Genomic DNA, 15,373 nt, shown 5'->3' on the forward strand with positions numbered 1-15,373 from the left:
ACAGCCCCCCACCCACCCAACCCCACCCCACCTACCCAACCTCCTCCAATGTACAGTTTCTACGTCAAATGTATATACTCTCTTTTCTGGACTCTTTTTGTATCACAAACAGTACTGTATTTGCAAATCTGGTATAAATGTATAGATGTAGCAGTACTGTCTATCTGTATGTCATGTATGTCATATGTCCTGATGAATTGAAAATGGGGGACCCTGATGTAAACAAGACAAAAGTCTTTCTCTGGTCTGCATCCCCTTAACAATTGTGTGTATTGAGCTGTACTGTATTGTACCCATTCTGCAATCTGTTAATAAAGTTTTCAATCAATCAATCAAGTATGAGAAGGCATGAGAAATGATAATGTTACCCAGAGAGAGAAGAGGAGGGGTCCAAGGAGGGACACTCATCTGTAGGGGGCGATAGGGTGCCTCTCCATGATACGGTTGTCGAGGTAGGATGACACAGCCATGCCAGCTTATAACTCCATCGCTCCATCCTCCTCCCAAAGGCTGCACCAACTGGGTGTTGAGGGCACAGCACTTGACTGGTTCTCCTCCTACCTCACAGACAGACACCAATTAATCTCCCTCTCCGGCCACACCTCTTCCCCCTCCCCAGTCCCCCAAGGCTCAGTCCTTGCCTGGCCCCCTGCTCTTCATCTGCTACATTCTCCCCCTTGGTCACATCATCCGTAAATACCACCTCAACTTCCACTGCTACGCTGATGACACCCAAATCTACATCAGTACACAATCCCCCCACAGTCCACCCCTCAGTCACATCGAATCCTACATTACTGAACTCCAAACCTGGATGACTCACAACTTTCTCAAATTAAACAGTGACAAGATGGAACTTCTCATCATTGGCACCAAAACCACCCTCACCAGATCCGGACCCATCACACTCACCATCAATGACTCCACCATCACCCCCTCCCCCCTAGTCCGAAACCTTGGTGTCCTCCTCGACCCCACCCTCTCATTTGACCCCCACGTCCGCTCCATTGTAAAAACATCATACTTTCACCTCCGCAACATTGCTAAAATCCGTCACTGCCTCTCCCCCCCTGCTGCTGAATCCCTCATACACGCCTTCATCTCCTCCCGCCTGGACTATTGCAACTCCCTCCTCACTGGCATCACCTCCCGCTCCCTCCATAAACTGCAAATGGTCCAAAACTCAGCCGCCCGCCTCCTCACTAACACCTGGTCCCGTGAACACATCACTCCTGTCCTCCACTCTCTCCACTGGCTCCCGATCAAACACAGCATAAACTTTAAAACACTACTCCTCACCTTCAAAGCCCTCCACAGCCTGGCCGCCCCCCTACCTGACTGATCTCCTTCTTCCCTACCGCCCCACCCGTTCCCTCCGGTCCTCCTCCACTGCCTCCCTCACTGTCCCGACATCCAAACTCAAAAACGTTGGTGATCGGGCCTTCTCTCGCACTGCACCCCGACTCTGGAACTCCCTCCCTCAGTCCATCAGAGACTCCCCTACACTCTCCACCTTCAAAGCTCGCCTCAAAACCCACCTGTTCTCCCTTGCCTTCAACCCCCCCCCACCCATAACCCCCCCCCCCCCCCCAACCCGATTGATGTCTGTCTCCTGTCGCTCTGTCTTTTTGTGCTATCTCATGCTGTCTTCCCCTGTTCCCCCCATGGTCTCATGTTCCTTTTGTTTTTGTTCTTGTTTCTTTGTTTTTACTTTGTTCCTAACTACTGTCAGCGACTTCGGGTCATTGAGAAGCGATATATAAATAAAATGAATTATTATTATTATTATTATTAACCTACAACTCTCATTCCTGCAAGGGATGTGAGGAGGATCTGATGGTTGACTGTGTGAAAGGCTGCTGACAGGTCCAGGAGAATCAGGACAGAGAAGAGGCCTTTCGCTCTTGCTAAGTGAAGAGCCTCTGTGACTGCTATGAGGGCAGTCTCTGTGAAATTACCAGTCTTGTTGAAGCCTGACTGATTTGAGTCAAGGAGGTCATTCTATAATTGATAATCAGCGAGCTGGTTGGATACAACTCATTCAAGTGGTTATCTCTGATGGTGTGGGTCAGGGTTGGTTTCTTGATGAGCAGTGTGATTCTGGCTTGTTTAAGAGAGGTGGGAACCACCCAGGAGTTGAGAGAGGAGTTGATAGTTGCAGTCAGGAATGGGAGGATGTCTGGTGCGATGGGTCTGGAGGAGTGGAGAGGGTATCAGGTCCAGTTAGAATGCAGTGGGACGGTTTGATGTCACTAGTGTCAGAACTTCGGCATCTGTAAAGAGAAAGATGACAGAGTTAAATATGAGGTTCCTGACTTCCTGTTTCAGTACTTGGAGTGGGTGAGGGTTATAGCACTTGAGAATGTTCTCTACCTTTTTTTTTAAGAAGGTGGCAAAGTCGTAGAGAGAGTGGAGGGAGAAGGGGGGCGTGAGGAGGGAGGACATGGTGGTATGTAGTTTGTGGACGTTCTTAGCCGAGGCCTCAATCTTATGGTGAAGGAGGCTTTGGCAGTAGTAATGTATATGGAGAGGTTATGGTAGGTACAGTGATGTCACCAGTGAGGTGGGTCTTTTTGCACTTCCTCTCTGCTTCTTTCAGCCTCTGTCTTACTTCTCTAACTGCATCCATCAGCCATGGTCTTGGTGTGGAAAGGCTGGCAGGCTTTTTGGCGAGGGGACAGAGCTTGTCGAAGGAGGTTGAGAGGGCTGAAAGGAGGGTAAATGAGGCGTATCTGAAGGGAAAGCAGAGAGTTTCATTTAAGGCTAGAACTGACAGGATGTCAGAGGAGAGGGTAGAGGGGGACAGGGAGCGTAGGTTGTGTCAAAATTAGACCGTTGGAGTTGGAGTGGGTGGTTTGGGGTTTAGCATAAGAGTTAGTGAAAAGGACACAAAGAAGTGTCTGATACATGTAGGGGAGTTACTGTGGTGGTGTTACTTATGCTGGAGTCACGGGAGAATGAGGTCCGGCTTTGTGGGTGGGAGGCATGACAGTGGGAGTCAGGTCAAAGGATTGTAGGAGAGAGTCCACTGTGGCAGACTGGGAAGGATCAGGTAGGTTGAAGTCACCCATTAGCACCAGGGGGTAGCATCTTCTAGGAATGAGCTTAAAAGCATGTCCAGCTCGTCTGGAAAGAATTTGAGGGGACCTGGAGGGCGATATAATGTTATGTGGGTTTTATTTTAGTTTATTCTAAGGTGCTTTGGCTTTATTTCGTCTTTCTGTGAGGGACAACTGTCTAGTTCGTCTTTCTGTGAGGGACAGCTGTCAATCACTGGCCTCTGCAGTTAATTGCCATGCGGTATGGCATGTGTGTGGGCTTGATTGCCACCTGATTGGTGTCAGGTGTGCAGTTCCTTTAAGTAGGTTTGGTTGACTGTTCGGATGCTTGTCCATTGCATGTTTTTCCCTCAATACTAGAGGAGTGTCCCAAGCTCATGCTTCTAGGGTTTTCTTTGTCTCTAGTGCTATTGTTTTTCTTGTTGTTTTCAACGGCTAGGCAGTGGTGGTTATTTTTTTTTTTTTTTGTATTTTTTTTTTGTATTTTTTTTTTAAACAAACACATAAACAAACATGACAACACACGATTAGATATACAAGCATTGTAAAACAGTGTACATCAGTTAACTCATCGTTTGGATAAATGTCTTATACAAGATATACCCCTAATACCTGCTATCTATTCCCCTACACACATATGCTCCTGCTCGCACCCCCCGCCCTGGACCCCCCCATGGATAATCCATCCATTATCCTTCGCTCCTACCCAAACACTACCATTAAATGCTAGCTTTTATTCTCTCCACCACTTCTAACCACATTGTCAATTTGGATTCATTGAGACCCAAAGTTCTTGCTGTAGATATTTCTAGATAAATCACATCGAGATATGTAAGAATCCAGACCTTTCGGCAAATTTTTTCCGGTTGAAACCATCGTGATGCTATCAGTTTTTTTGCCACTGTAATACCAGCTAAAACCAATCTCTTTTGTTGTATAGGTACTGCATATTCAAAAACATCATTCAACAGTAATATAGAGGGGTGTACAGGTATATTCAGAATTAAGAGATTTGATAATTGCTGGGTCACTTCTTTCCAGAATATCTTAACTGGTGGGCAGTCCCAATACATGTGCATAAATGTCCCCTCGTCCCCATTTGTACATAAGGAGCATTTGGAGTCTTGTTTAAGACCCATTCTGTTCAGTCTTATAGGAGTCAAGTATGTCCTATGAATATAGTTAAGATTGATTTGTTGATGGTCCGGGTTCCTTGATGCAAGTCGAACATTTGCCCAGGCTTCTTGCCAATCAAAATCTTTTTCTAGGTCTGGTATATCCCTCCTCCAAACAGAGTCTAGGTGGAGGGTTTCATACGAAGCCGTTAGTAATTGATGATAAAAATCTGATACAAAACCTCTCGATGTCTCTCTTTCATAGAAAAATTTGTGGTATCTGTGGTGTGCAATTGGTGTCTTTAATGGAACACCCTGAGTCTTCAAACATAACAATAATTGTGCGTAAAAAAGAAATGTGGAACCGGTGAGATAAACTTTTTTTCTATTTCATCATAGCTACAAATACCCTGTTTGTTGAAAACATCTCCTAATGTATGTATGCCTTGCTTTTCCCATCTAGGGAATCTTATCGGTCGTTTTCTAATCAGGAGTGCATTGTTATTGAATAAGGGAGTATGATTATGCCATTTATGTGGATTAGAATATTTTTTTTGTGTTTCACGCCATATCTGGATCGCATGTGTAATTATGGGGCCAAATTTCAGTTTGCATTGCTTAATTGATATTTTGGTGTATACTATGTCCTGCAGTCTCTGTGGTGCTACTATATTTACTTCTAAATTTCTCCAGGATACTGATGCTTGGGGTTCAAACCAGGTTGTCAGTGGTCTTAAAGTGTACGCCTTAAAATAGTGGAAACAATTTGGGATTGCCATCCCTCCGTCGGCTTTGTTTCTCTGTGCGGTGGATCTTTTTATATGTGGTGGTTTGTTATTCCAAATAAATGTATATGCGGAAGAGTGTAATTTTTTCCAGTAACCATCTGGAGGGGGTAACGGAAGCATTGAGCTGATGAAGTTGATTCTAGGTAAGACATCCATCTTAACTATTGAAACCCGTGCCTGTACTGAGTTTTTAAGTTTTGACCACCTGTCAAGGTCACATTTTATTTTATTTTGGATTTCTGTGTAATTGTGTTTCACCGTTTGGCTTATGGTAGGGAATATTTCAACTCCCAAGCATCTAAAGTGTTTAACCATTGGTATTTCCCCTGGAAGACTTGTATTCTCTGCAGGGGCGTTCAGTGGAAGGAAAGCCGACTTTGGCCAGTTTATTTTAAATCCCGATAGGTCGCCAAAGTCATTAATCAACTTGAGAAGATAAGGCATTGCGGTGTTAGGGTTTTGCATGAACAGTATTACGTCGTCCGCATATAGACAAATTTTGTGTTGTGTGCCCTTGATTACAATTGGTTCTATGAGTTGGGATTGTCTTATATATTGTGCTAAAGGTTCTAGTGATAAATCGAATAGTCCGGGAATAAGAGGGCAACCCTGTCTAGAAGAGCGTGATACCGGAAATATTCCGGAGGTGATTATACCTGTTGAAATCATGGCCGATGGGTCTTTGTATAATACTTTAATCATATCAATGAATCCTTTTCCTAACCCCATCCTTTCTAATACCGCCCATAGATACGACCATTCCTGCCTATCAAAAGCTTTCATTGCATCCAGGGACAGCATCGCCTTGGGTGTGGTGTCATCCTTGCTGGCATCTAGTACGTATAGTAATCGTCTTATGTTGTCAGTGATCAAACGGTTTCTTATGAAGCCAGTTTGATCCGGATGAACTAAAGACGTCATATGCTTTTGAAGTCTGATGGCTAATACCTTAGAGAACATATATATGATATCGGTTCCGAGGAGGCTTACGGGTCTATAACTACCGCACTCGGTGGGGTCTTTGTCTTTTTTAAGGAGGACTGTTATGAGTGCAATATTGTCGTTCTTATGAAAGTTCCCCTCCTTGACTGAGTATAAAATCATATTAAGTAATAGGGGTCCAATTATGTCCCAACATGAGAGGTACATTTCTGGTGGGATACCGTCTCTTCCAGGAGCCCTACCACTTTGCATTTCGGATATGGCCTTCCTGAGTTCCTCTAGTGTGATTGGTGTTTCTAACTGTTTAGCATCATCCTCTGAAAGTTTGGGGAGGTTAATTTGATTAAGATATGTGTCCATTTTGTTTTGATCGAAGGTCGTTTCTGATTTATACAAGTTGGAGTAGAATTCTTTGAATGTCGTGTTTATTTCTTTGGTGTCTGTTACAAGTCCTTGTTGTGCTCTAATAGAGGTTATATCTGCAAATTTTGCGTTAACTCTTAATCGCGTAGCTAGTAGGTGACTTGGTTTGGAACCTTGAGAGTAATGCTGTTGTCTTGTGCTACGTATTTGTACTTCAGATTGTTGTCTGTAAATGGCGTTAATCTCTATTTTTAGTAAATTAACTTGAGATTCCAGTCGAGCCGAGTCGTTATATTGTAAAGAAGTAAATAATGTAGAGTAGAGCGTTTCTAATTCCGCCAGTTTTGAGCATCGATTCTTGCGTATTTTGGATGAAAAGCTATCCGTGAAATCCTTGATCATTCCCTTTACCGACATCCATAATATTCTAGGGTCCGGCACCGAGTTCACATTCTCTGGTAGGAATACTGAAAGAGCTTCTTTGAGTTGTCAAACCGGAAGTCCGCAGTGGTGGTTATTTTGGGATTTTTACCCAGTTATTTTATACTGGTGTTTTGTGTTTCCTACAGTTTTTATTTGTATTTATCTTATTCTTGTGTTTTCTCCCACCCTCTCTCATCACTCGGCGATTCCAGTGGTTACCCCTCTGGGGTAACTTTAAGATTCCCCTTTTTGTGTGTGTCCTACACCCCCCCCCAAGCCTGACAATAACAATGGTGAGATTGAATGGACTACAGACAGATAACGCATGATATTCGAGAGTGGAAAGGGGTGAGATCAGGTGTGTAGTCCAGGAGGGAGGAGCCAGAAGGCCAGTGCCTCCACCATGTTTGATGAACTAAAGGAGGAGATTGAAGTATGGATAGGTAGAAAGCACATGGTGAGAGGGATAGGGGTAGATGTAAGGTTTTCATAAGATGAAGAGGGATGGAGGTAAAAGAGTAAGTAAGGATCTACTTAGCCACCTGTAGGGTGATTTCTCAGGTCAGGTCATCCTTCTTCTGAGACCTAATTTGATGTTGAGGAGACGCCGCTACACTGCTGCTAATGCAGCATACACTTATATCCCTAGGTCGAATTACTATGTCAGACACCTTAAGCTTTATCTGCTGGTAGAATGTCACCTTTCTGGCTAGTTGTTACAGTCCTAAATAACAACAAAAACAAACAAACAAAAGAAAGAACAGCATGCTAGTATAGAGGGATGTTGAGATGTTATAGGGGCCTCTTGTGCTTTTCTGTCTATGAGGGTAGGAAGTTATGATTCAGAGTATTTGAATATATACTCTGAATCATGAGTATAGTATGATTCAGAGCAGAACAGATCGCTAACGCTGTTGCGTCCCTGACGAAGACGGACAGGAGCACTTGGATTGGTCCCCGGGCGCACCCCCACGCCGCAGTCCATGTTTGGGGGAAGGACGATGGGATGGGTCAAACGCAGAGAGGAACATTTCATCGGCGACCCAAAAAGAAAAAATTGCATGTGTGTGTATCTGTGTGTGCCGCCCATCGCATGTGTGTGTCACTGCATGACGACATTGTCAATGTGTGCAATGAATAAAGACTTCTTCAAAGTCCAGTTTAATCTTAATGTTTTTTTGCCAGACAATATGGTGCTCATTGGACATGGTTGTCATTTAAAGGTAGAATCTGTAGGCCCTCTAGGCAAAAGAGCCCTGCTTGGTATTGCACTTTGTTTCATTTTTTTGTTTTGGTCTGATGTTTGGGTTGGAGTTGAATGGGGATAGGGAAGAGGTAGCTCTTACTGATCACACCTCAGAGTGTTATAAGTTACTAAACTCCACAGATCAAAGGATACAAAGTGCAATATCAAGCGGGGCTCATTGGCCTAGAGGTCGCTGTTTGACTTCATTACAAATTCTATCTTTAATGATATTTTTTTTTAGAATAATTGGCTAATTAGGTTGTTTATTTTATTTTTTAATTAAAGATTATTAATACTTTTTAATAACACAAAATAAAAGTGAACACAATAATACAACAAAAGACAAATTATGGGGGGGGGGGGGGGTTCAGAATATATAACAATAGAGTCAATAATACAGTCTGTTTAAGCTTTCTCAAGATAAGATCTAATAAAATTCCAGGGTCCATCAAGTTCACGCCTCGGAGAGTTAGAACAGCCTGTTCTATTGATAGCAAGTCCATAAAGTTTATAGACACTTATGTTACGTTTAATCTTAATGTTCAGTCTGTACTTTTAAAATATTGATTAATGATTTGTCATTTAAAAAAAAATGTGGGTCCAATGTGTTGTTGTTTACATGTTGCAGGCATGTATCCCCTCTCTACTTCCCATTTCCCCACGTGGAATGCACCTGATTGGATAAATGACATGCTGGTGCTCTATCTATTGGCTGAATGTTATTTAAAGCACCTTTAATAATCACGTAAATTACAGTGCATTTAATTCCAACTTTTACTTGTACATTTTATTTCTTGACATAAGAGTACAATAAAATCATTAACAGTCAAACAATTATTCTGGTAATTAATTCTGATAATAAGATAAGATGATCCTTTATTAATCCCCTTGGGGAAATTCCCCTTTCAATAAATGTCTCAATGTTCTGGATAAATAGGTACATTTGAACACTATTCGTTATACATTTCAGAAGGACCTTTCTCTAGGACCACATCCAATTTTGTGTAAACCTGATTATAAATACATTATAGCACGAGGACTTGAAGTCACTGCACATTCATGCTACATTAGCGCCATCTAGTGTTGTATTTCTCAGCCTACATTTGGGCCCAGTTTGAATGAACTGGGGCCTGTTGTTCTTACTTGATCTCTTTCAGGCAGCGTCAAGTTAACATTGGCAATATCTTCAGAAAATGTAATAACTGACCAGACGATCTGCTCACAGGGCGTCTCAAACATAGAGGACAAATCCGCTCTCGGGGATCTAAAGTATAACTTAAACGTATATAAAACAAATAGGCTGGGGAACCAGGAAATGCAGTTTAAAAATGTCTGCATACATGTTAATTAAAAATCAAAACACTCAGCGTTCAGGTCATGATACTTGTAAAATAATAAATCTGAAGTCGGCGATGGTATTAATAATGGTTTGCGTAATTGAAATAAATGAAAAAGTTGTATACCGTACTACTCTTATTATTTTTGTGATATCATTCATTAGACCTATCCACTATTATCCTTATTATCAATGTGTAATGTGGCTTCTCTGATGAAAAACACAAACCTACTGTATGCTAAACGAGGAAGGGCTGAGAGAGGAATAGTGTACCGGTATGTATGTCTACATATCAGATCGTATGAAGGGCAGTTGTACTGTACACCTTCTGATACATGCAGTCGTGAAATGTGTGGAATGATATGAAATCATGACCAGCATTCTCGAAATGGCCATACTGTAGTAATATGACGTGCGCACTGCATTCCACCTAACAGATGCGCAGATGGATTGACCGTTTGCACAAGTCGACGGCTGGGTTTTTCGCTGAAGTTGAGCTTTTGGAATACATACGGTAAGGTGGACCCGCAGTGTCCACTAAAGGATCAGGTGATCCACTAACTACGAAGCGTAGGCTGACTGGTGAAAATGCAAAATGACATATAGCAAATGTCGGAGCATAATTCATTCACATTTTCGGATCAAATTCGAATTTTAATCCCACCACTGGAGCACCAATGTAACGATGGCGCGCTAGGACTGGTGCGTAAACCGCGTTTTTGATATTTTATTTTATGGGGGAAAAAAATCATATTTACAGACAAATATTGGTTTCGACATGGGGCTGTGCTACAGTTTGCGTCCCCGGCTCTTTGGGGACCTGAGCGGGTCTATTTCCAACGCCACCTCGGACTCGGATCAACCTCCAGACGCCGCCGCTGTACCTGTCCGCGCCGGGGGAGCTCGTCAGGAGGACACGGGGGGATGTGGCGAAACCTCGGCGCTCCGCGGCGGCGGTAGCCAAGCACGCCAAGGGGACACAGGCAAGCTCCCGGCCGGGGAGCTCCGCCGTGGAGACACGGGCTCTGACGGTGTGCTCATACAGAACGGGAGCGGCGGGGGAGGCAAGGGGACGGGGAAGGACCGTAGTCGACGCGGCTTACAGTTGCTGCAGAAGACTAGCACCCAAAAGCAGAAAAACTGGGACAAATTACTGGTGGAGGAGAAGGAGGCCGAGAAGGAGGCGAAGAAAGTCAGTAAGAATATTGACAGAGCGCTCAAGGAGCTCAAACGGGAGTATAAACAGACTCATCGACTGCTATTGCTCGGTAGGTTGCCCTCCACCTCGTGCTTTATTATTAGAAACCGAATGCAGTCTGCAGAAATTATGTCACTGCTTGCTTTGTGTGTTTCTATATTTATCGACTTGACTGTGAAGACAGTCCCCCTGCGGCTGTCAATGACAAATGATGAAGATGGACGTACTGTACACACCAGTGGGCCTATTGTGTTACCTTACCATTAAGATGGATATATTGAAAGTTTCAATTTGAAACACACACACACACACACACACCGATAGATCAGTTATAACAGGTGATGACACTTAAAGTTTCCATATATGCTGTCGGAGTGTCGGGTGTGCAAAGTGTCTTTCTGCCCACTGTCCAATCTCTTATCCGTCCACACATGGGGTTGAGAAAATGACATGCCACTTATTTGTGTCCAATAATCCATAGAAAAAACGTTGTTGCTCTGTTGACTTAAGTAGCCTGCCTGTTGAAATGTCAGTCAAAACCAGAGTGCTCTTCAACTATACATTATATGTGGTTTGGTTCAACTTTACCATAAACATTCACATTATTTCAGTCCACACAAAGTGCAGCCTGCTGTCAAACTTTTGGTGCTTCTTCCTAGTGTCTCTTTCGTGCTTACTACAGTCAAAAGTTATCACGGCCTGCTACGGTGTTGTTGGGTAAATGTCATGAGTCTAGGGCCTGTTTTCAAACCTATTCAAAACACCTTGTTTGTCTGATTTTTTTTTTTTTTTTTTTTTACAGTTACAGTGTTAGTATGTTGCTGGAATACATTTGTTTCATTTGGCTAAACTTCCCTGCTCGTACCATACCATAGATACCACCTAACACTATGCCGTCCCATACCATAGATACCACCTAACACTATGCCGTACCATACCATAGATACCACCTAACACTACGATGTTATTACTGTAACATTACATCAACACAGAGACCACTGCTCAACATCAGAGAGAAAGATTAGATTAGATTAGGTTCAAATGTATTGTCATCATACAGAACAAGTACAGTACAGCGGAAATAACTTTGGCATCCAACCAGAGTGCAATAATATAGTAATATACAATGTACAGAAAACGTCTTCATCTGACCTGGTGGTGTCAGTTTGATTGCAACACATCCTAACCTGGAAAAACCCAAACAGTAAAGACAATTGAAAAGCACAACTTATCCCATTTTGAGACAGTCAGACAGAAACACTTAATTTAAGATAAGATAAGATATTCCTTTATTGATCCCCTTGGGGAAATGCATGTATCATAGCAGCATGGGGGAGGGGGGAGGTACAGGTATACATGGTAATAGAAGGCATAAATATAGCTCAATAGAATTATAATACAGTATACAAGTACAAACAGGCAGTGTAAACAATATAACAATATAATGAACTGCGTATAAGCATATGACTAGTATTTTGACTCGACTGATTGAAAACTTTATTAACAGATTGCAGAATGGGTACAGTACAGTACAGCTCAATAGTACAGTTAAGGGGATGCAGACCAGAGACTTTCGTCTTGTTTACATCAGGGTCCCCCATTTTCAATTTATCATAACATATGACATACACGACATACAGATAGACAGTACTGCTGAATCTATACATTTATGACATACCAGATTTGCAAATACAGTACTGTTTGTGATACAAAGAGTCCAGAAAAGAGATACATTTGACGTAGAAATTGTACATTTATTTTACAAATACTTTGCTCGTATTTACTTTGATTTAACATTAAGTAGGGGATCTATCGTTCTGCTATCGCATATAATCGACGGCTTTAAATTCCCATGTCTATGTAAACTATTGCTAATTGCACAGACAGAGGTGTGCCTGTGTCGCGCCAAGACTGCGCTCCTCGCGCCAGAGCTCGCGCTCCTCAAACAGAGACGTGCTCGCGCCAGAGCTGCTACTGCTATACTGTACATTCCTCTATGACCTCCCGCTTGAAAAGCTACCGTTCGCAGTTGACAAGGAAATGTTTGAGCTGTGTTACTGGGTAATTGCAGCATCTTATCTACCATTATGGTCCCGGCTTGTGTCCATTGCCACACACAATGGTGTTTATTTAGGAGCTCCCTGTTCATGTGCACCCGGGGGCCTCGGTAACAGCCCCGGGCACACGTTTTGGGCTTCCTTATTAATAAGAGGCCTGTGGGACTTTATGTCCTCCATGGACTCCATAAGCACTCCCGTTGCCGGTGGCCAGTGTGGTGGTTTGTGTTCCTCTGAAAGTGGACACCTTCCAAATAGTGTTACCTTTCAGGGCGACGTATATATACGAGCTAATCTGGGTCACTTTATCTGTTTGTATCTGCGGCGGGTATTTAGTTGGACAACGATAACCCAAGGAAGTCTGTTTCCTAAACGGTTTTGCCGTTTTTTTTGCCCGCGTTCCAGGAAAAAGCTAAATTATGTCCTTTTTTGGGGTAATATTCATAGCTCCTTTAAAATAAGTTTAACAACAACTAAAAGTATATATTTGTATATCCTACGAAACTGCAAGTAATCCGATTTCCACTCGCAAACAACGAATGCAAGTACCTTTAAAGGGGCACGTCACCCAAAAACAATGCTGATTTATTTTGCACACAATCTCGCACACATCCAAAAACTAAACAGTGTGTACACGTTCTTTTAGTTTGACAGTTATTGAGAGTAAATGAGCTTGAATATGGCCACCAGTGATGTCATCTGGGACATTGAATCCTTGTGTTACAGCTCCATGAAAAAATAGCAACACCTTGTTTCATTGAGATTTAATCAACAAAACACAAGGATTCAATGTCCCCGATGACATCACTGGTGGACCTTTCAAACTAATTTACTCTCAATAACTAAAAGTAAATGAATGTGTGCAAAACAGTTTTTGGATGTGTGTGAGATGTGCAAAGTAAACCAGCATTGTTTCTTTTGTTGGTGAAGTGCCCCTTTAAGTAATGATAATGATAAGAAGACAAATAAAAAGACTGGAAGAATTAGGCTACCAACAGCTTTAACTGCAGACTTGGGCAGAGGAACACAGGGATGGCAAAAAGGGAGGCGCGTTCCCAACGATTCCTGGAAAGGAAGTTACTTTATTGTTAGGCACCGTGGATCAAGCTCTAACGGCCTGGTGATAACATCTGTTACAGCTTCCCTATATGTTCTTAACTGGCCATTTCATATCTCTGCCTTATCACTTTCTTTCATGAGCTAGAACAACAGGCTACTAGCGACGGTGTGGACACACAATGAAGCGATCACAGAGGAAGGGGTGGCTGGGAGCCCATGAGTAACCTATTGGGAGTCACCCGTTGTCATGTTTTGGTAGTTTTTCTTTTCTTGGCACTTGCCCAGCATGCGTTTCAGTCACCAGAAATGTGACACAGACTATAGGAAGACTATATTATTCATCCTCAGAAGCACACAGCGGTGGGGGGGCTTATCAGTCCTCCCATTTAAATGCAAGAATGTCTCATGCAAAAAGCAGGTGAACTTTGCTTCTTTCCGAATGGGTTTTATCATTGACCATTGCTGAACTTTGCTACACACTACACGGAGTTCCCAGTTGCTGTAATGATCGACAGGAGTTATTGGAGTATGAATGATCACATCTTTTTTTATGATATCGATGATAGCGGTTTCATAATGGTGAGTCGTCTTGATACTCGTACACCAAGAGGACATTGGACTATGCTCATGCTCAAATATTCTATTTGTTGCATAACCGTATACAGGGGGTCTCGTCCCAAAATGGAATATAATAACCTCTCTGTCTAGTTTCATAATTAGATTAGATTAGATTTAAAATGTATTGTAATTTTACAGCACAAGTACAGTACAATGAAAATAAGTTTGGCATCCAACCAGAGTGCAAGTATAGTATAGTGCTAATCAGATGTTTGTACATAATGTTAAAGATGTGTGTTGTTTTGTTCACAGTGTATTTGGATTAGGGACGCACCGCACCAGTACCAGTACTATTTGACATCAGTCCGGGTCCGGGGCTGATAATTTCCCCACAACTAAAATCCGATACCAATGTTTTGAGATGTCAGAAATCGAAGCAAAGTGACATGGTGTCCTATGCGTTCCTGGCACACTGAAGGACGTTAGATCTCTCTCTAATGGAGAAAAACATATCGCATCTCATTATTTCTCCGTCCAATGACCTCAAACTAATGTTCCAAGTCTAGCAACACCGTTCAGTAAAAATGACAGATGGGATTGGTTCTCAGTGTCAGCTCAGCTGATGAGACTTAAAAAGGGTTTATTACTCTATTGGTATCTGCAGTGAAAAGGGTGGTATGGGCGGATCCATGTAAAAAAAAAAAAAAAAAAAGCATCTCCATGTTCAAACAGTGTAGTGAAAATGCGTATCTGCCTGCCGCTTCAACGGCAGAGATCCTGGGCAGGTAGACGGAGCATCTACAGATAGAACGGGTCCGGAGTACTCTTGGAATATTGTCAGTGATTTTGTGCAACAGTCCACAAGTAATTATGATTGTTTTAAGATAAGATATTCCTTTATTGATCCCCTTGGGGAAAAATTCCGGTGTCATAGAAGCACAGGGAAGGGGGAGGGGAGTTACAGGTGCGGGCAGGGTAATAAGAAGACAATAAATATAGGCAATAAAGACATTTAATCTGAATATAAAATATGTCACCATTGTTCCGGCTAGACTCACCTAACTTAGACCAACGTCTAGCCGGCTAACTTCACGGACGTTATTGACCTTAACTTTGCATAGAAACAAACGTACAGTCTCTTAGACAACGAGCTGAATCAAGAAGGTTGTGAAAAAAAAAGATGAAGAATAGGGATACATTTAGAGAGGAGTGGGGAGCTGCTGAGATGG

At 42.6% G+C, this 15,373-nt stretch overlaps 1 protein-coding gene across 1 annotated transcript in view; it reads left to right on the forward strand.

Annotated features, from left to right (window-relative positions):
- The first annotated feature begins 9,861 nt into the window (after positions 1 to 9,861).
- The window catches only part of gnal2 (guanine nucleotide binding protein (G protein), alpha activating activity polypeptide, olfactory type 2), an 86,196-nt gene continuing 80,684 nt past the window's right edge, over positions 9,862 to 15,373 (forward strand). Inside the window, exon 1 of the mRNA XM_084327994.1 lies at positions 9,862 to 10,540. Coding sequence (XP_084184120.1) covers positions 10,051 to 10,540 — 490 coding nt within the window. The 5' untranslated portion in view covers positions 9,862 to 10,050. The remainder of the gene's footprint in view (positions 10,541 to 15,373) is intronic.

This window comes from Notolepis coatsorum (assembly GCF_963971535.1).
Source record: "Notolepis coatsorum genome assembly, chromosome: 13".
In the NCBI taxonomy this organism is placed as follows: domain Eukaryota; kingdom Metazoa; phylum Chordata; class Actinopteri; order Aulopiformes; family Paralepididae; genus Notolepis; species Notolepis coatsorum.